Source organism: Hypomesus transpacificus, unplaced genomic scaffold, assembly GCF_021917145.1.
Source record: "Hypomesus transpacificus isolate Combined female unplaced genomic scaffold, fHypTra1 scaffold_206, whole genome shotgun sequence".
Classification (NCBI taxonomy): Eukaryota; Metazoa; Chordata; class Actinopteri; order Osmeriformes; family Osmeridae; genus Hypomesus; species Hypomesus transpacificus.
This window is the reverse complement of record NW_025813747.1, coordinates 121,592-143,527: the sequence shown is the minus strand read 5'-3', so window position 1 is coordinate 143,527 and position 21,936 is coordinate 121,592. Positions and strand designations below refer to the sequence as shown.

The 21,936-nt window shown below is 48.1% G+C and overlaps 1 protein-coding gene across 1 annotated transcript in view; it reads right to left on the bottom strand.

The window, feature by feature from the left end:
• Window positions 1–1,043: 1,043 nt before the first annotated feature.
• The window catches only part of bptf (bromodomain PHD finger transcription factor), a 35,892-nt gene continuing 14,999 nt past the window's right edge, over window positions 1,044–21,936 (bottom strand). The window contains exons 19-30 of the mRNA XM_047013893.1: window positions 16,499–16,701; window positions 14,190–15,734; window positions 12,408–12,707; window positions 6,995–7,080; window positions 6,378–6,873; window positions 5,222–5,419; window positions 4,194–4,633; window positions 3,763–3,978; window positions 3,152–3,341; window positions 2,676–2,760; window positions 2,133–2,319; window positions 1,044–1,811 (exon numbers count right to left, since the gene is read on the bottom strand). Of these exons, the coding sequence (XP_046869849.1) occupies window positions 1,793–1,811; window positions 2,133–2,319; window positions 2,676–2,760; window positions 3,152–3,341; window positions 3,763–3,978; window positions 4,194–4,633; window positions 5,222–5,419; window positions 6,378–6,873; window positions 6,995–7,080; window positions 12,408–12,707; window positions 14,190–15,734; window positions 16,499–16,701 (3,965 nt within the window). The 3' untranslated portion in view covers window positions 1,044–1,792. The remainder of the gene's footprint in view (window positions 1,812–2,132; window positions 2,320–2,675; window positions 2,761–3,151; window positions 3,342–3,762; window positions 3,979–4,193; window positions 4,634–5,221; window positions 5,420–6,377; window positions 6,874–6,994; window positions 7,081–12,407; window positions 12,708–14,189; window positions 15,735–16,498; window positions 16,702–21,936) is intronic.

Below are 21,936 nucleotides of genomic sequence, written 5' to 3'. Positions count from 1 at the left end.
ATCGGCCATGACTGACACCAACGCAGCAAACCACGAGAAGCTGGAATGTCCGAATTCACAGAGCCGTTTTCAACTCCTCCCCGACCGCAAGCGGCTACTCTTGCCGGTCGTTTCATGCAGCCGCAGTCCATGTCGAACGCACCTAATGATTCAAACTTCTTCTCATCTTGGATGACCCTGAACATGTTGTCAGCTGTTACATGTCAACTAAAAACAAATGTGCATTTTGTCTTCCATAAACGCTACCTCCACAGTATGACTTCACCTCCAGAAAAACGTTCAGACACATTTGAGTGAAGAGCTTCTTCCTTTATTCAGTTTCATTTAGCCTACATCAAGATTTAATCAGTTGAAATACCCCCCAAAAGAAGAAAAAATTTGAGTTAAGACGCTTTAAAAAGAAAGGAGGATACCGCTACGTACACTCTAGTTATCCTCACTGTCCCAGGGCCATAATGTGTAACTTTCCAAAAGCATCACTATCCAGTTAGTATCCAGCCTTGCTCAGTATGCTGAGTGAATCTGCAGTAAAATGTCTGTCTTGAACACATGAGGCTATGTGCGTAACCAAAACAGTGGTCCAGAGATGAGAAAAATAGAAAGGAATGATCAAGAAAGAACAATTCTCAATGGAAGTATGTGGACTGTCCGAGGTAAGCGTCTGAAGAAAAACAAAACTATTGACCCCCAGGACCCAGTATTGACCCCCAAGTGCTAGTATTGACCTCCATGTGCTAGTATTGACCTCCAGGTGCCAGTATTGACCTCCATGTGCCAGTATTGACCTCCAGGTGCCAGTATTGACCTCCAGGTGCCAGTATTGACCTCCAGGTGCCAGTATTGACCTCCAGGTGCCAGTATTGACCTCCAGGTGCCAGTACTGACCTCCAGGTGCCAGTATTGACCTCCAGGTGCCAGTATTGACCTCCAGGTGCCAATGTACAGCACCAGTCCTTAAGAAGCAGCTCTAAGAGGCCAGAGAGGACGGAAGCTTGTGTTTATGAGCCCTACAGAATGGGAGAGAAAGGGAGGTGGAGGACAGGTTAGAAACTTTACAGGTTTTTATTTAGTACTCTCTAAACACAAGTGACATGAACATGGACAAACAAATCAACGCAGTGACCCGTGGATTTAGGAGCGGGGGATTGCAGGTGGGGATAATGGTTCATTCTTCTTGAACCAGGACCACAGGATGTTTGAACTATACAACAATCCTTCACAAAAGGATTTTAAAAACCATACAACCATTACATTTATTGTTTTCATCAATCACAAAATTATTTAAAACTCCCCAAAATAATAACAGTCAAGTAGCGGAGCTATCTCCTCCCCACTGAGCAGACAGTCTGCCTACCCAGTAACACATCATATCTTAACTGTTAGCAAGGCCACCAGGAGGTAACACTAAACGGCCTACAATAAAACATTCACTTTTACACCGACGGTTGAGAAATCTGGATCTTTAATCCAACTGACAATTGAATGAACCACCAACCAACTAAAACAGATTCATCAACAACTCATGCTTTGCCGAGTTGTACATGCCAGATTTAAACACTAAAATTCAATTAAGTGAAAATAAATGTACAGCGTTTTCCTGGTTTCTGTGAGATGAGTCTAGGTGGCTGCCAACTACAGATTGCCCCTTAAGGCATCTTTGGAATTCCTTCACCTAAAACTCAAAAACATGGTTTGGATTGCTTCTACAAGGGCACAGAATGTCCACTGTCAAGGAAGCCACCAGTCCGGAGCTAGTGTCCCTACGGAGGTGCCTGTCCCATCCTCAACACCCTCACACCTGAGAAGACCACCTGCAACAGAGAATGAGGTGTAAATCAGACATGCAACTTGAACACACTGGGGGTGATGCATGGTTAGATGTGGCGGACAAACGTACACGTGCACATACAGCTTTAGGGGAATGTGCACCCAGAAGCCCACATGCTGATCTGAGAGGAGTCATACTGAGTCCACAGCAGCACTACCATAGGCATAGCAAGCACACAGGCAGGACAACATGGCTCGACATAGGAGAGGAGAAAGAGGAGGGAAGAGTAGAGGAGGAGAGGGGAGAGGAGGAGAGGGGAGAGGGCAGGGCAGAGGAGAGGACAGACCCTGCTCGTGGGACTGACCTGCCCGCTTTGAAGCTCTTGAGCTTCTGCACGAACACATCCTCCAGCTGCTCGGCACACTGGTAGAAGGGGGAGTCGGGGGGGTTGTAGTAGCGGCAGTTTTCAAAAACTTTGGTCACGTCGGCCACAAACTCCGTCAGCTTGCTGTAGTAGCGCTGCTGCAGCCTGGCGTCCATAGTGGAGAAGTCTAGAAGTCAGGAGCACAGTCATAAAGTAAGCTAAACAATCCTAACCATCCATAAAATACAATCCGTAAACGACCACCTATAAACTACATTGCCATCCATAAACTACCATCCACTACCATACAAAAACGACAACTACCATCCACTACCATTCATAAACTACAACTACCATCCACTATCATTCATAAACTGCCGCTACCATCCGTTAACTATCACCAATAACTACTTAAATTACCACGACGATGAGCACAGTCACCATCTACTACCACTGACTAGGTAGCTCCCATGTGCTATAGGTCAGAGATAGGAAGCTGCCTTCTGGTTCCGAGGAAAGAGAGGTAATAGATTTAAGGCTCACCCATTGGTTCCTTGATGACTCCATAGTAGTCAGGGGCATCTCCAGGGTCCACAGGCTCCAGGAAGGGCCAGGCCATCTTATGAGCCTGATAAAGCAGAGAGGCGGATAAAGCTCATCATGCTATGATATGTTCTAATCTAAAGTAGTTTTATGCTGTGCTATACTACTCTATACAGTGCTATTCTATGCGCTTTGCCAAAGTATTCTATCCTCTGCTATACTGGGCTAAATCCTGCTACCCTATGCTATCATATTCTATACTGAACTGCACTATCCTATCAAATTCTATTTTGCTATTGTATTCTATGCTACGCTACACCACGCTCTCCTACCTGTAAGGCCTGCTACGCTACACCACGCTCTCCTACCTGTAAGGCCTGCTACGCTACACCACGCTCTCCTACCTGTGAGGCCTGCTACGCTACACCACACTCCCCTACCTGTGAAGCTTGATAGGCTACACCACGCTCCCCTACCTGTAAGGCCCGCAGTATCCTTTTCAAGCCCTCGTAGTCCTTCGCGGTGAGCGGCGTGAGCACGGTGGTGTCCTGCGTGGCCTGGCACGGTGGGCACACGTACGTGTCAATGTGCGTTGCCTCGCTTGGCACAATGCCCACACAGCGCCCATGGTACCAGCTCTGGCAGCGGTCACAGCCAATATAAAACCTGCCAGGGGGAGAGTCAGAAGGGTTGGGATGATGCAGTGTGGGGTCAGAGTGTTCAGGGTGTTGGGGTCAGGGTGATGCAGTGTGGGGTCAGAGTGTTAGGGTCAGGGAGATGCAGTGTGGGGTAAAGTGTTCAGGGTGATGCAGTGAGGGGTCAGTATGATGCAGTGTGGGGTCAGAGTGTTCAGGGTGTTGGTCAGGGTGATGCAGTGTGGGGTAAAGTGTTCAGGGTGATGCAGTGAGGGGTCAGTATGATGCAGTGTGGGGTCAGAGTGTTCAGGGTGTTGGTCAGGGTGATGCAGTGTGGGGTCAGTATGATGCAGTGTGGGGTCAGAGTGTTCAGGGTGTTGGTCAGGGTGATGCAGTGTGGGGTCAGAGTGTTCAGGTTGTTGGGGGTCAGGGTGTTCAGGGTGAGGTCTTACTGTGCTTCATCATAAGGTGTCCTGCAAATACAGTAGAGTTCCTCCGTGCTGTCTCCGCCCTCCTTCCCTGCCCTGCCCTCTTTTCCCACACCGCCCTCCTGCGCACGCGAGCAGTCGGCACAGACGTAGTCGTCCAGGAGACGGGCCTGCTGCTCGGTGATCCCCACACATGCACCGTGGAACCAGTTAGAACACAGGTCACAGCCAATGTAGAACCTAGAACAGGAACACCGCAAGAACTTAGAACACTACTCTGTCCTCTGACGGATCACAGGGAAGGGTTGTGCGTGATAACTGCCCGTGTTCATGCATCACATGGAGAATGGGAAAGAACCTAGATTAATATTTATGAAAAATCTCCCACCCACAATTTTTCACTTTATGAAGGGGTGGAACTTTGTAGTTGCTCAAGACTGGTAAACATGTCTCACCTAGACTCATCATATGGTGTTCTGCAGACGCAGTACAGGTTGGGGTCTCTCCTAGGATCTCCTGAGGTAGAAACCACCGTCTTTTTGGGCTTGGAAGAACAGGAGGAGTCCATGGCCCGATCTCTCCCTTTGTCTTTGTATTTGACTCTCTCTCCATCTCTAGGTTTACCTCTGTCCCTGTCTACATATCTGTTTCTGTCTCCATCAATATAGGAATCTCTCTGTCTTTTATGGTCCCTTTCTCCATCTCTTTGCCGGCTTCCATCTTTCTCTTCCTCCCCCTTGCGTTTATGTGCAGAGTGAGAGGAGGACTGAAAGGAGGACTGAGAGGAGGAGTGAGAAGAGGACTGAGATGAGGAGGAGGAAGCAGCCTGGTTGATTGCTGCCTGTGCTCTTTCCTTCTCCCTCCTCAGTCGGCTGATGTCCCTCCTCAACTCCTCCTGATGGGGGAGGGGGTAGGTAGGGGGAGGGAGAGAGAGAGAAGGACACCGCCAACAAAGTCCAGATTAGTGTGTGTCAGGTATGTTCAGAAGTACATGTGTATCAGGGGTGTGTGTGTCAGGTTTCCCAGGTGTGTGTGTGGGATTATCAGGTGTGTGTGGGAGTATCAGGTGTGTGTGTGGGAGTAACGGGTGTGTGTGGGAGTAACAGGTGTGTGTGTGGGAGTAACGAGTGTGTGTGTGGGAGTATCAGGTGTGTGTGGGAGTATCAGGTGTGTGTGGGAGTAACAGGTGTGTGTGTGGGAGTATCAGGTGTGTGTGGGAGTAACAGGTGCGTGTGGGATTAACAGGTGGGTGTGTGGGAGTATCAGGTGTGTGTGGGAGTAACAGGTGCGTGTGGGATTAACAGGTGGGTGTGTGGGAGTATCAGGTGTGTGTGGGAGTAACAGGTGTGTGTGTGGGAGTAACAGGTGTGTGTGTGGGAGTAACAGGTGTGTGTGTGGGAATAACAGGTGTGTGGGAGTAACAGGTGTGTGTGTGGGAGTAACAGGTGTGTGTGTGGGAGTAACGGGTGTGTGTGGTCCTCACCTGAACCTCCAGCTTCAGTTCCTTGTCCAGCAAAGCCCTCTTGTTCAGGATCTCCTGCTTTAGGTGCTCCTTGTGTCTATAGAGCCCTGCCGACACTCTGCAGACACTCTGCTTGGAGCGTCTCTTCTCCTCAGCCTCCTCCTTCCTCCTCCTCCTCTCCTCCTCCTCCATGCGCTCCTCCCTCCTCCTCCTCCTCCTCTTTTCCTCCTCCATGTGCTCCTCCTTCCTCCTCCTTCTCTTCTCTTCCTCTGTCCGCTCCTCCTTTCTCTTCCTCCTCTCCTCCTCCTCCTCCATGCGCTCCTTCCTCCTCCTCCTCTCCTCTTTCTCCTCCATGCGCTCCTTCTTCCTCCTCCTCTCCTCCTCCTGTTCCTTCCTCTTCCTCCTCTCCAACTCCTCCTCCTCCTGCTCCTTCCTTCTGCTCCAATTCTCCTCATCCCCCATGTCTTCTTCCTTAATCCTCCTCTTCTCCTCCTCCATGCACTCCTCCTGCTCCATCCTGTTCAGGAGGAACTTCATTAGCTACCAGCATACATAGCATAGTGTAGTGTTAGCCAGATGTTATGGTCGGATGGTATAGTGTTAGTCAGATGTTATGGTCGGCTGGTATAGTGTTAGTCAGATGTTATGGTTGGCTGGTGCAGTCAGATGTTATGGTCGGATGGTATAGTGTTAGTCAGATGTTATGGTCGGCTGGTATAGTGTAAGTCAGATGCTGTGGTCGGCTGGTATAGTGTAAGTCAAATGCTGTGGTCGGCTGGTGCAGTCAGATGTTATAGTCGGCTGATACAGATAGATATACTGACTATCTGGTACATACCTTTGATTGTCCTTTATCTCAGCAGGTGACATCATCTTCCTCTGTTGCTGCTGCTCCAACACCTGCAACAAGAACTAGTCAATGACCACTGCTCTAAAAGCTTGATTAAACCTGCTCCCCCCTTCCCTCAAACCTGCTCCCCCACTTCCCTCAAACCTGCCCATCTCTCTCAACTCACAGAGCATTATAATTACATTTTATACTGAGATAAGTACAGATACAGGTGTGACTGTTTGTGTTGTTGGTGTAAATGAGCCCATGCTAAGCCCGTTGGAGATACCTGGGTGGGAGATACCTGGGTGGTAGATACCCGTGTGTGCATGCTGGAGCTAGGCCGACTGGCCTCCTTAGCATCCTGGTGTTGCTGGGACTGGAAACAGTGGGTCTGGAGGTGTTGGGTTCCTGTCTGGGGTTGGGTCTGGAGCTGGAGGTGTTGGGTTCCTGTCTGGGGTTGGGTCTGGAGCTGGAGGTGTTGGGTTCCTGTCTGGGCTTGTGTCTGGAGCTGGAGGTGTTGGGTTCCTGTTTGGGGTTGGGTCTGGAGGTGTTGGGTTCCTGTCTGGGCTTGTGTCTGGAGCTGGAGGTGTTGGGTTCCTGTCTGGGCTTGTGTCTGGAGCTGGAGGTGTTGGGTTCCTGTCTGGGCTTGTGTCTGGAGCTGGAGGTGTTGGGTTCCTGTTTGGGGTTGGGTCTGGAGGTGTTGGGTTCCTGTCTGGGCTTGTGTCTGGAGCTGGAGGTGTTGGGTTCCTGTCTGGGCTTGTGTCTGGAGCTGGAGGTGTTGTGTTCCTGTCTGGGCTTGTGTCTGGAGCTGGAGGTGTTGGGTTCCTGTCTGGAGTTGGGTCTGGAGCTGGAGGTGTTGGGTCTTCAGCTGGAGGTGTTGGGGCTGGAGCTGGAGGTGTTGGGGCTGGAGGATCTGGAGGTGTTGGAGCTGGGGATGGAGGTGTTGAGCCTGTGGCGCTGACTGGATCCGGAGGTGTTGAGGTTGGATCTGTTTTGCGACAGCAGATGACTGAATGGTCACAAAGTTTGGCGCCTGTTGGGCCTGCAGCTGAGAAGAAAAAGGACAAAACCATTATAACAGTTTTTAGGCTTCGTAGACACCAAGTTATAACAGTATTTAGGGTTCGTAGACAACTTATTACAGGATATGTAAACAACGGATCCTGTTTTTACAGGCCTTCTGTAAAAAGGGCTCAGTTTACAAAATGTCTTCAGATTCCTGTTAAGAAGGTGATCGGCTGCAATCTCCTATCCCTCTAGGACCTTGAGGCAAGCAAGGAAAGTTGTGGCCGCTTCCTCCCACCCTAGACACGGGCTGGGCGATATATACAAAAAAATTGATATCTCGATATTGTCAACATTTTTGCGATATTCTATATATCTCGATATGTTTTCATTTGCATTTTTTTTGCCCCAATTAGAAAACAACAAAAACTATTTAGATAGAACAGCTATTGTTACAAGTACAAAATGTGTAGTGCAAATTTAAGCAGTTGCCATAACATGACAAAATGGACCTCACATGGAACAATTCATGCAGAGGTCCTTATATGACAGGACAATAAGAGAGCAGAAGAGAGTGCCTGTGAGAGTGCCATTTTCAGTTTGTGCACATGCTCTTTTGCACCTACATTAACGCTCCTCTGGCACAGAGCCTCACTGCACTCTTTTACTTTGTATAAATATTTTATTTTATATTGTACAGTGTTGTTCGTATTTTGTTGTAAATGATTTATATTTCTTACTTTTTATATGCAAGGACAGAACCCTTTTAAAGATTCTTATATGTTTACTGTATGCACCTGCCCACCAAAGTCAATTTCTTGTTGTGGAAACTACTTGGCGATTAAACTTATTGTGAGATTTGATGTGATAACCTGTAACATGATTTATTTAGGTGAGGCTCGGGGTTAAAAACTGAAAAATATGTGTGGGGAAATAGAGATGTGTGTGGTGCGCACGAGCTGCCTCTAGGGGTTGCGGGAGGAAAAATGTAATGTTGGTCTAATGGTGTAATAATTAATATTAACTAGAGAGGGTACAATTTCTGGGGAAATTGTAGGGTGTGTTCGCTTGCAGGTGGGTCCTTCCCCTTGAGTTTTTCCCTTCTAATGATATTTTCAAGCATTTACGCTACTCATAATTCATTAAGAACTCATTAAGAAACAAGCGAACCCCCTTTGAAACAAGCTACTGTAACAACGTTGTCAGTATTTCAGGATGGAATCGCGATTCAAACAGTACCGTCTGCTAACTGAAAATATGCCCCAAAAACTTAAATAAGTTTGACATTAATTTAGGGGGAAATGGCTAATTCAAAATTAGTTTGCTACGAGCAAGCTGCTGTTGCTAGCCAAATGTCACTGAGGGGATGTTCATAGACACATAACCTATATATGTCTGTCTATAACCCATATATGACTATGGGATTGTTTGAAAGCACCAGAAATTAGACTGTTTCTTTGGACATAAAGTTTAGGCTGTGGCATTGAAGACAGCGACAAACCACACAAGCTTGATTTTAAATACATTATTTAATGTGACATTACTTACTGTACATGCAAGTCTTGATTTGCTTAAATGTACATGTGCTGCTAGTACTCCACGGCACGATACTGGCTGTGCAACAGCACATCTGTGCACGTTGTATCCATGCGTCGTTGCTAAGGTGTGTTGACGTGGGAACGTAGCTAGCAATGAGTACCCTTCGTCGACTAAAGGCACTTTTTGGCACAAAAACTTTGTAACCTCCTAAACCGTGCAACGGAACGTCAATCCCAATAGAAGCAATGCAATCGTGACCAAGACAAACATTTTGACAGCGACGTTGTCTATGTAGTCAAAATATTGACTGATCCTTAGGGGAGCGAAAATCAGGGCCGGCCCAAGGCATAAGCGAACTAAGCTGCTGCTTAGGGCCCCCATGACCACTAGAGGGCCCCCCAAAGCACATTCAATTACAGTTTAATGTACCGTGTTCCTTCGATTTAACGCCGCACCAACATTGTGTGATAAACGCCGCCACAGAAATACGGTAGGAGCAGCATGTCCTGAAATACCTAGTAGCAGCATGTTATTTTAATAAACATTCTGTTGTGTTGCACTCAGGGTCCACTGGTAGGTATGTGTTTCAAATATCTAAACACAGCTAGCTACCTTACTTAGCAAATTACTCTAGCTAGAAGGGAATAGACATTATAAGGGAAGCTTAAGAAAAAAAAAACTGAAAACGAATAGCAGTCTAGCCTATTGCTAACGCCATCTAGATTATCTATTGAAAGAACTGGAGAGAGGCAGGTGCTCTTGCGTTAGCAAGCTAAACTAGTTTACATGGCTACAGTAGGTAGTGTAGGTGTTTTTGCTATCTAGTTGTTCTTGCATTCATTGCAAATCAGCGTTAACAAAAAGCAGATGAGATAGAGCTAACTAACATTGACATTTGATTGTTGCTTAATCGGTGATTTAGAAGACCGTACTGTTTAAACTATCTTTACGAACATTAAATATAGCAAACTAACACGTTAGCATGCTAGCGCAGACAGCCTAGAATACCATATTTCTTAGATTAAACTTCGCCCTCAAATAAACGCCGCCCTCGAATAAACGGCGCACCAAAAATGAACAATGTGTAATAAATCGAAGTTTAATCTAATAAATACGGTAATTACGAAAAATAAATAAATAATTGGCAACGCCGAGGGGCCCCCAAATCAATTCTGTTTAAGGCCCCATAAAGGCTTGGACGGGTCCTGGCGAAAATAAACAATAATAATATATATGAGAGAGAACAATGGCTCGCTCGCCAAAGGCGTGAGTACACCCAATTATTATATGGCAACGACAGTACAGCGTTCTAATTGGCTAATGGGTGGTCATGCCAGCCGCGTATTGCCCTCCTCGCCGGTCTGATACGGATCCGTATTGCCCTCTGACGTCATCTTCCAAATGAGCGATATTGATGGACATACACAGCTATGAGGATTACTTGTGTTACTTTACTGTAAATTAAAGCCATTTTAGCTGAGCTGCGTTGTCCGTTTCCTATTGATCATTGTAACTTAGTTAACAAGTAATTGACTGTCGTGAGAAGACTGAACAAAACGACATGTTTTCTATAAAAAATGACCATGGCAACAAAAACATGAATTTGTTCGGTTTGTGTTTACACTGCAACAGTGGACTCAATCTTGTAAACAAACTCCACGCGCTAGCAAACTGTTCTCTAATTGGACTGATTTTAACGCGGCTATACATAGGCTGCGTTGCTTTTTATTTGATTTTTTTAAGGTGTGGGTGTGCGTGAACCCGGTCAGGATGTCGAAGGGGGGGCGTGGCCTAAAAAGTTTGGGAACCTCTGTGTTAGGGTGTGCTAACCCTGTGTGTGCGAAGACGTGAGAGAAAAGAACGGAGAATACGACAGTTCAGAGAGTAAATAACCCTAACAGTACTGCTTAACCCTAAATAGTTACGGTATTAGTGCCCCCCCGAAGAGGCAAAAGGTTTGTTAATGTTTTGCTAGATATAATTATTAACAACTGTAATAACTGTGTAGTTGGCTAGCTATCTGTATAAGATACTACAGTGGTGCTAATGGCAAGGAAATGCTAACACGTGATTTTTGTGTTTGTGCTTTATACACAGCTCTTACGCTGTTTGTGGGATTTAAAATAAAATGTACAATCATCAGTTAAGTGTCAGACCATCTGTCGGGAGGGATATGCTACACCTGCAATCTCTGGTTAGGGTTAGCCTAACACCTGCAATCTCTGGTTAGGGTTAGCCTAACACCTGCAATCTCTGGTTAGGGTTAGGGTTAGCCTAACACCTGCAATCTCTGGTTAGGGTTAGCCTAACCCTAACACCTGCAATCTCTGGACTATCCTGCATTCCAAAAGGAAATGTTATATTTTCAATGAATATGAACGTGCATTCGAACAGTGACAGTTTACCATCCCCAACACCCATCTAGACCAGGAGCGGGTTGCACCAACAGGATTTAAGACCAGTCTTAAACTAAGACTGGCGTAACTCAACGTTCTATGTCTAAAATGATGTTGCGCCTGTTGCACCACGCAGACTTAAGGTGCTTTTTCCCTAAGTCTAGTCCTAAATGTTACGCCCTGTGGAGAGGAGTCTTATGTTAAAACAGAACGTTTTCTGTGTTGGTTTCTATAGTAGGCTAATTTTCACAAAACCGTTGAGTGCAGCTAAAACAACAAGTAGCCTATAACAATGGCGCGTCTAATTTATAGATTGTATAATGAACGCGCTTTAAGACGTGAGAGAGTAGTGCGAGACAGAACTAACCCGCTGGATATGTACAATGATGAGGAGTTATTTCAGAGGTTTCTTTTCAGTAGGGTTGAGATTTTTTCTCTAGTGGACGAACTGTCCGACGATTTGTGCTTTCAGGCAGACCGAAATGCTGCCCTGACGCCAACGTTACAGTTTTTAATTGCACTGAGGTTTTATGCAAACGGTGCAATTAAAAACACCGTGGGGGACATGATCGGCGTGCATAAATCTACAGCTCGTAGAGTTATTCGTAGGGTCTCGCTGGCACTGAGTCGCCGCCTACCGCATTATGTCAACTTGCCTAACGAGGCCGAGGCAATCGCTGTCAAGCAGCGTTTCCGCCAGGCGTCTGGCATCCCTGGTATCATCATGGTAAAAATGTATGGGTATCATGGCAACGCACGTTCCATTCTAGAATTCCACGGGCACTTTCATGAACGCGCATGTTACCACCAGTCTTAGTTAAGACTGATCGTAAATTCAGTTGGTGCAACAGGCGTCAGATATGGGCCTAAGACCGTTCTTAACTAAGACTGACTTAGGACTTATGACAGTCTTAGCAAAGACTAGTTGGTGTAACCCACTCCAGGCTGGAAGTACTCTACCAGGCTGGAGGTGCTCTACCAGGCTGGAGGTGCTCTACCAGGCTGGAAGTACTCTACCAAGCTGGAGGTGCTCTACCAAGCTGGAGGTGCTCTACCAAGCTGGAGGTGCTCTACCAGGCTGGAGGTGCTCTACCAAGCTGGAGGTGCTCTACCAAGCTGGAAGTACTCTACCAGGCTGGAGGTGCTCTACCAAGCTGGAGGTGCTCTACCAGGCTGGAGGTGCTCTACCAAGCTGGAGGTGCTCTACCAAGCTGGAGGTGCTCTACCAAGCTGGAAGTACTCTACCAGGCTGGAGGTGCTCTACCAAGCTGGAGGTGCTCTACCAGGCTGGAGGTGCTCTACCAAGCTGGAGGTGCTCTACCAAGCTGGAGGTGCTCTACCAGGCTGGAGGTGCTCTACCAAGCTGGAGGTGCTCTACCATGCTGGAGGTGCTCTACCAGGCTGGAGGTGCTCTACCAAGCTGGAGGTGCTCTACCTGAACTGCTGGTGCCGGACGGATCTGGATGGGCAGCTGCAGCCTGAGCGGCTGGGCTCCTCCGGGCAGGGGGTGAGGCTGGGGCGATGGCTGGGGATGAGGCTGGAACTGTGGATGAGGCTGAGGAGGCAGGGCAGACAGCACCTGGACCTGCTGGTGCAGCCCTGTCTGCACCATGATCAGCTGGGTCTGGACCTTGGCCTGGTGCTGGGCCTGGTTCTGAGCCTGGGCCTGGGCATAATTCACTGTGGTCTGGGTGATGGTGGGGGAGACCAGGTGAGGAGAGGCTGGGGTCTGGAACTTCGGGGCCATGGCAGGGGACAGGCTGGGGAGGGAGAGTTGAGTAACAAGGGCACGATGTGGGGACACTTGGGGGGTGACAGGGGCATGTACAGGGGCAGGTAAGGAGATTGAGGCCTCTACAGGGGCATGTACAGGGGCAGGTAATGAAATTGGGGCATTTACAGGGGCAGTTACAGAGACAGGGGTAGATTCAGGGGCAGGTACAGGGGCAGGTAAGGAGACAGGAGGAGGTACAGGGGCAGGTATGTAGACAGGGGGAGGTACAGGGGCAGGTATCGAGACAGGGGCAGGTAAGGAGACAGGGACATGCACAGGTGTGGAGATAGAGGAAGTAAAAGGGATAGGTTTAGAGACAGAAGCAGGAACAGAGACAGGTTTAGAGACAGGGGCAGGTAAGGAGACAAGGGCAGGTATAGAGACAGGGGTAGATTTAGAGACAGGGGTAGGTAAGGAGACAGGGTCAGGTACAGAGACAGGGGTAGATTTAGAGACAGGGGTAGGTAAGGAGACAGGGTCAGGTACAGAGACAGGGGTAGATTTAGAGACAGGGGCAGGTAAGGAGAATGGAGCAGGTAAGGAGACAAGTAAGGAGACAGGGGCAGGTTTAGAGACAGGGGCAGGTAAGGAGACAGGGGCCAGTAAGGAGAAAGGGTCAGGTACAGAGACAAGGGCAGGTTTAGAGACAAGTGCAGGTGCAGAGACAGGGGCAGGTAAGGAGACAGGGGCAGGTAAGGAGACAGGGGCAGGTTTAGAGACAGGGGCAGGTACAGAGACAGGGGCAGGTACAGAGACAGGGGCAGGTACAGAGACAGGGGCAGGTAAGGAGACAGGGGCAGGTAAGGAGACAGGGGCAGGAACAGAGACAGGGGCAGCTTCAGGCGCAGGTATGGAGACAGGGGCAGGTAAGGAGACAGGGGCAGGTAAGGAGACAGGGGCAGGTAAGGAGACAGGGGCAGGTTTAGAGACAGGGGCAGGTACAGAGACAGGGGCAGGTACAGAGACAGGGGCAGGTTTAGAGACAGGGGCAGGTAAGGAGACAGGGGCAGGTAAGGAGACAGGGGCAGGAACAGAGACAGGGGCAGCTTCAGGCGCAGGTATGGAGACAGGGGCAGGTAAGGAGACAGGGGCAGGTAAGGAGACAGGGGCAGGTAAGGAGACAGGGGCAGGAACAGAGACAGGGGCAGGTAAGGAGACAGGGGCAGGAACAGAGACAGGGGCAGGTTCAGGCGCAGGTATGGAGACAGGGGCAGGTAAGGAGACAGGGGCAGGTAAGGAGACAGGGGCAGGAACAGAGACAGGGGCAGGTAAGGAGACAGGGGTAGGTAAGGAGACAGGGGCAGGAACAGAGACAGGGGCAGGTAAGGAGACAGGGGCAGGTATGGAGACAGGGGCAGGTACAGAGACAGGGGCAGGTAAGGAGACAGGGGTAGGTAAGGAGACAGGGGCAGGAACAGAGACAGGGGCAGGTAAGGAGACAGGGGCAGGTAAGGAGACAGGGGCAGGTACAGAGACAGGGGAAGGTTTAGAGACAGGGGCAGGAACAGAGACAGGGGCAGCTTCAGGGGCAGGTATGGAGACAGGGGCAGGAACAGGAGCCCCTGCTGGCTGAGCCGGTGTCTGAGAGGAGGCTGGGGGGAGGAGGCTGGGTGGAGGCTGGGAGGAAGCTGGGGTCTGGAATGCTGCCCTCCACCTGGGCTGCAGAGAGGGCCTCACAGCCCATCTTAAGCTTGAGGACACTGCAGATCCCACCACGGAGGTTGGAGCCAGTGTGGAGGATGGGGCCAAAGTAAAGGCTGGAGACACGGTGGAGTCTGGGACCAGGGTGGAGGTTGAGGCCATGGTGGAGGCTGGAGCTGAGGCCAGTGTAGAGGCTGGGACCAGGGTGGAGGTTGGGGCCATAGTGGAGGCTGAAGCTGAGGCTAGTGTAGAGGCTTGAGTCTGGGTGGAGCCTGGGGCCATGGTGGAAGCCGGGGTTGGGGCCATGGTGGAGGCTGGAGCTGAGGCCAGTGTAGAGGCTGGGACCAGGGTGGAGGTTGCGACCAGGGTGGAGGTTGGGACCATAGTGGAGGCTGAAGCTGAGGCCGGAGCCTGGGTGGAGGTTGGGGCCATGGTGGAGGCCGGGGTTGGGGTCATGGTGGAGGCTGGAGCTGAGGCCAGTGTAGAGGCTGGGACCAGGGTGGAGGTTGGGGCCATGGTGGAGGCTGGAGCTGGGTTCAGAGTGGAGGCTGGGGCTAGGGTGGAGGCTGTAGCCACGGGGGAGGCCGGGACCAGGGTGGAGGCCAGGGCGGAGGCAGACAAGGATGAAGCAGAGGAGGTGGTGGGAGTGGAGGCTGAGATGGTCGTAGAGGCTGAAGTGGTTATAGGAGAGGGGGTGGAGGTGACTGCAGAGGCAGATGAAGGATGAGTTGTAGAGGCTGGAGTGGAGGTGGTTTTAGAGATGGGGGTGATTGCAGAGACAGGGGTGGTTTTAGAGGCAGGGGCGGAAGTTGAGGCAGGGGCAGAGATGGTTGTGGATGCATGGGCGGAGCTAGAGGTGGGGGTGATTTTAATGGCAGGGGTGGGGGTAGAGATAGGTAAGGGGGTAGAGGCGGGGGTGGTTGTAAAGGCAGGGGTGGTTGTAGAGGCAGGGGAGGAGATGGTTGTGGATGCACATGCGGTGCTAGAGGTAGAGGTGGTACAAGAGGCAGGGGCGAGGGTAGAGGCAGGATTGGAGGTGGTTTTAGAGGCAGAGGCTGGGATAGAGGTGGGTGTAGAGGTGGGAGTAGAGGCAGGGGCTGGGTTGGATGCAGGGGTGAGGGTAGAGGGAGGAGTGGAGGTGGTTTTAGAGGCAGGTGTAGAGGCTGGTGTAGAGGCAGGGGGTAGAGGGGTGAAGAGGAAGCGCTGCACCTGGCCATTGGGCATGGCAGCCTGCATGAGCTGCTGTCCCAGCCCAGGAAGGACAGCCACCCCTGGGGGGAGGATCTGTAGCTGGCCCCTGGTCTGGCCCTGGCCCTGGATCACCACCGTCAGCCCCTGGCTGGAGCCCTGCACAACAAGCGCACACACAACAGACAACAAAAATTAAATATTTACTTTTTGTTTTGTTTTTTTAAACACTTTAAAAGCATATAGAGATATTAGCAGTGAGGAATTACATACGCCTTTATATGAGCATGCCATGCTGCTCATACCAATGCAGTGCTAACAGTACTGCCTCACACAGCAGGACACAATGCTAACAGTACTGCCTCACACAGCAGGACTCAATGCTAACAGTACTGCCTCACACAGCAGGACACAATGCTAACAGTACTGCCTCACACAGCAGGACACAATGCTAACAATACTGCCTCACACAGCAGGGCACAATGCTAACAGTACTGCCTCACACAGCAGGACACAATGCTAACAGTACTGCCTCACACAGCAAGACTCAATGCTAACAGTACTGCCTCACACAGCAGGACACAATGCTAACAGTACTGCCTCACACAGCAGGACTCAATGCTAACAGTACTGCCTCACACAGCAGGACACAGTGCTAACAGTACTGCCTCACACAGCAGGACTCAATGCTAACAGTACTGCCTCACACAGCAGGACTCAATGCTAACAGTACTGCCTCACACAGCAGGACTCAATGCTAACAGTACTGCCTCACACAGCAGGACTCAATGCTAACAGTACTGCCTCACACAGCAGGACACAATGCTAACCATTAACACATTATCTGAAGAAACTGTTTTGACCGGTTGACCAATTGCCTGGGGGATTGGACAGTTAGAGTGCTGAGGTCAGGACCCACTCACCTGAGCACCCTGTGTAAGCTGTGTTAGCTGAGCCAAGGTGAGCTTGACCTGGCCCTGCTGGGGGCGGGGGGTCTGGGTGTCTGGGGCCACTGAAGTGGGGGCGTGGGGGGCCGGGACCGGTGCAGGGGGCGCAGGGACCTCCACTGTGGGTGCCGAGGCGGGGCTGGAGGCAGACTGGCCTCGCTGGGTCACATGACCCTGGTCTGGAGGAGGGGCCAGAGGACAAATAATTCAGGTAGACTGACAGGTGGACAAAGACACAGATAAGCAGGGTGACAGTAAGTCGGCAACAGTATATATCACAGGGTTCTTGCAGGTTTCAGTAAGTCAAATGTAAGAACTTTTTAAGACATTTTAAGACCATAAAGATTGAAATTTAAGACCTACACGACACATTACCCGAAACATATTCAAATCAAAGACATTTCGAAAATATATCATTTTATTTCAATGAATTCACATTAGTAACCAAAGTTTTGGGCAAAGTTTGCAGCGAGCCTCGTACCTGGAGCTGGGTACCGCTTGTAACCAACAGTGGAAATCTCTGTGATCTATCTAGCCATATCTTGTTGAAAGTACACTTTCCACATTGTCCACACATAGCTGAACTTTAACAAACTCTGAGGACACGCAGACGTATTTTGCAGGTAGGTATTGCATTTATCAAGGGATTTGTCGTTTTATCACCGCGTACGGACCAACACCAATATCCCCCAGATAGAACTACAACACACCGATCCAAAGTTTGGAGGGCAGCGTTCTGCTGGTTTTGTTTGTAGCAAAGATTCCAGAGCTCAACTTTGTAGGCTACGACGCAATACTTTAATACTACTTTGTAATAACTTTCTGCGGCCAGCGTTTCTGGAAATGACCGAGGGTAAAACCTTTTTTAGACCTGACTAAATTAAATTTAAGACCTTGGATACAATTTGGCCGTTTAAGACGTTTTAAGGCCTTAAATTAAAAAAAATTACTTAAAGTTCAGAATTTTTGACTTAAGACTTTTTAACATGTTAAGGAGTAGTATCACACGTGCGATAGTTCGAAAGCGGGCACCACAGAGTAACGTCGCACATGTGTGATTCTGAACATTCCAACCGACTATTTTCCGATAGACAAAACCTATATGACAAACGCTATCCACCTTATTCCTAGCTCCCATGATCCATTTCCTGGATTATGGGCGCGACTTCCAGAGCCGGCGATTGTCATGGGAACGCTCATAAACAGCCATTGCGAAAAGCTAATTCTGATGCGAAATAAAACATGTGGGAACACAGCCTGTTACACCTGAAACGGGACAATTTGATCATACCTCTGCCTTCTACTATCGAGGGATGGGAGGACGACCTGAAAAGGTGGCCTCAAATAACGTACACTAGCATATTTAGCTACTTTATTAACTCTGTTGCTACGGACGGTGAATCGATGAATAACCTGAAAAGCTCTGAGTCTTATCAGTACTGTAGCTACCTCCACAGCAATAAAGTTGTCCGCGTTTTAATAAAGTTGGTCGCGTTTTAATGAAGGAGTTGGGACACAACCTTGTTGTGCAGGCAGAGCCTAGTCAGAGCCTAGTCAGAGCCTCAAAGTCCCACATCATAGGTCCTGGGTTTTAGTTTTATCGTCAGGTGAAATACAAACGGCTGCAGCACCCCATGGGTGCTCATGTGTTGCTGGACCAGGGCACTACTATCCAACAACAATTCCTATATTAACCCTTGCATCCCACCTTTACTGGCAGTACTGCAACTGAATCTGTGGAGGTCTTTCGTATCCCAAACACAAAGTAGGATACGGATTACCTCCGTCGGCTTTTTGTCCACAAAATGAAATTAGTACACATACGACAGTGTTTTGGGTGGTCTCTTCAAGGCTAGGTTTTTCAGCTACATTGTTTTGTAGTCCTCATCTGTTGGCAGGCGATGGAAACTGTACCGTTTGTCATAAGAACAATCCCTTTTTGTTGTGGGTGTGTTCAACACACTGTCATTGAAGCCACAGATCTAGCTAAATCTGGTTGTTACTGTAGTAAAGCCGTGAACAGCGCAACAGGTAGCCTACCAGAGCTACGCAATGACATTTTTATAACAATAACAATATAAATGTCAACATATGTTTAAAAACAAACCAGTTTCAGTTATATTACAGTTTAAATTACTTTAGAAAGAATCACTGTTGACGGCTGGCTGGGACTAACGGAATAACGTATTGCAAACAGCAACTTCCGCTACTCACCGGAAGTTTCACCATAATCATTTCTACAGTAGACCCCCTGAGAATAAGGTGGTATGGCTTCAAAATTTACAATCAAGAGTCTAACAAGTAACACTAGTAGGTAGTAGCATTGCTACGAGTATTATGCTAGGTTGCTAGGTAACGGAAGCTAACTAAAGCTAGCTAGCTTCCATTTTGGAAAAATAACTGACTGGTCGAAGCTAAATATTTAGAACTCACGCATCGAAAGGTTAAGACCCCTTGGGAACCCTGATATCACAATATATTTGTTTGTCTTAAAATTTCTAGTCCATTCGTTTCAATAGAATGCAATCCCGCATCTACGGGACTCAACTTTTGCAGGGCTTTGCCACGGAAGACCTAATATGTAGCTTTCAACAGTACGTTTATGGGATCACAAGATAACTTAGTTATCTTAAAGATTTCACAATTCTTACAAACCTGGCATCTTTGCTTGCATTGCTACACTATTCCATGCTGCATTTTCTTTAAAGGTCCCATGACATGAACACTTCACATTGAGGTTATTTAACATTAATATGAGTAATCCCTAGCGTGCCTTTGGTCCCCCAGTGGCTAGACATTTTGATAGGTGTAAACCAAGCCCTGGGTATTCTTCTCCGCCTTTGAGAAAATGAAAGCTCAAACGCTCCGATTGGAAAATGTTTCTCTTATGTTGTCATAAGAGGAAACGTTACCTCCCCTTTCTCTGCTTTGCCCGCCCAGAGAATTTGGCCCAACAATGACAAAATTAGCTACGACCGTGCTAGCACAACATTGTTTTTTCCTCGAGAGACATCGTGGCTTGCAAACGATCGAAGCATGGCAGTTGGCCCGCCTCTCTCCTCCTCATAGCATTTAAAGCTACAGACACAGAAATGGCACATCCTAAGGAAAGCCAATTCTGGGACTGCTCGTAGTGGCTGTAATTCTGCACCAAGGCTGAATTTCAGGAAAGAGACTTCAGATACAGTATTAGGGGACCACTAAGGCCTATATAAAAGCATCCAAAAATAGCATGTCATGGGACCTAAGTCTCTGTGTACTAGGGATGGTAAAACAGTGTGTACCAGATATGTTGGATGAAATCAGGATGCATCGTTTCTAATATCTTTGGATTGGTATAATCCAATGTATTTAGATAGAAATATGTGTATTTGAACACCTTTAGTATCTAGAAATGTGACAATGATTTGTGACCAATAATTTTATATTTAGATAGATTCCCCCTCTCTAACTGTTTCTTCAGCGCGCTCTCATCTCTACTGCTGCCAGTGGCAGATTTTCGTAAAGTCTCTCGGCCAAGTTTCACACGTGCTGGAGGCGTGTTCGGGCGAGTGTTATCATGGCGAAGGAATAGTTACACGTTCTTACGAACTGCAATAAATCCAAGGTTTGGCAACAAACAACATTTTTCCAAGAAAAATTGGCAATTCGACAAGACCCAATCCGTTCCCGAAACTCCTCCTTACAACGGCCCTCGTCCAATCGTACCTTAGCAACCGCTACTAAAGAGAAGAAGGTCCGTCAAGCTCTGACATCTGAAGCACTGTGTGCCTACGGGACGTGACGATCTGACACAAGGTATCCTGACAGATTAGAGGGAGGCTTGGTTTTCTTTCCATTTCCAAAGCCCAAGATACAAGAGGAAAGGTGCCGGCGGTGGATTAAACAGTGTGGGAGACCCCACTCCCAACTTAATTTAGCGAATATCAACAAACACAAATACAGTATGGCTCTGTTCGAAATGTCTTAAAATGCCTACTTACTTCCTTCCTATTAAGAGAGCAAGGACTGTTCGAAATGTCTTAAACCTTCTCTTCCGCTCTAATAAGATACCTTGAAATACGTCACATAACGGTCATTTTTTAAGAGAGCATATGAGCTGCCTTGCTGTCTTAATGGCGGCAGGTATTACCCATAACTCTGTGCGCGGGGTTACCGTGAGCAACAAGTTAAACAGAATCCTTTGACCGCCATTGCGCTAAGTTTTTACAATTCATATTTCAGCTAAACGGTACTTGTAAATCAGCATCTGAATAAAAATGTATCGAGAAGTGGGCAGTGTAGTTGCTGAAAATGTACTTATTTTATTGAGGACACTCCTAATTTGTAAATTTGCTCCGACTTTTCGATTACGTAGCTAGCATCGCAGTGCAGTGCAGACACTAGCTAGTTGCTGCGTTTTATCATAATCCTATCAAATGAGTGAAATACAACCACAAATGTTGTGAGCTATTGAGCCTACAAGTTTAAATACAGCTTAACTTGACTTAGTGTGACAATAAACTCAATGCAATTGACTGCCGTCTGACAAAGCGCGCTAGTGCGAGCACATAAGTACACGCAGCGCGATGACGTACATCCTGTCTTAATGGACTGTTCGAAATCAACGGTTTTGGAGATACTTTCCCTCGAAAGGACCTGTCTAGTTAGACACCTGTCTAGTAAGAGATCAAGGATTAAGACAGCTATCTAAGATTTCGAACACAGCCTATGTCTGCTCCAAGGTAGAGCTAGCTAGCTTAAATTAAGCTGCTACTATAGCGAACGATATTGAGAGAACATCCCCAAACAGTTATGGTTCATGTCAACTACTATCATTAGTTACCACTACTAGCGCATAGTCACTCCAAGAAATGTGTCATGTTGAAATCTAAATATTAATGTTAATGTCTAATAGTTCAAGTGCCTGGCCAGACAAGGCTACTTGAGACCTGTATGCTTTGCTTTGGCTTCGATTTTTGTTGTTTCCCCTTCGTTGCTAATTTTAATATTTTGAATATATCCTTCCACTGCATATTGCAGTCCCTTTTGCCTGGATCTGGAAGATATCGCGGAGGTATTACTCCAAAAATCCTCACTCACACTGACAGCTAGCGCTATCCGCGTACTCGCCATGGCTTTTGGGTTGACAGTTCTGGGAATTGTGTCGGACGTAGCAACAGTAACTAAGGGGGCGTGGCCTGGCGAACGGTCAATTGGCAAGATATGTCGTGCTGCTATAAAGTACACAGGCAGCACGGCTAATTTAGGTAGCCTACATACCTGAAGAGGCTACATGGTATTTGTGTGGAGATGTAGCTAAGGCTAGCCACTCTAGCTCCACTGGTACCCCTAACACGAATAGTTGACCTTTTTTACATTCAGGCCTGATTTTATTTTATCTTTTGTCAGAGACTTTGGTTAATATGTGAAGT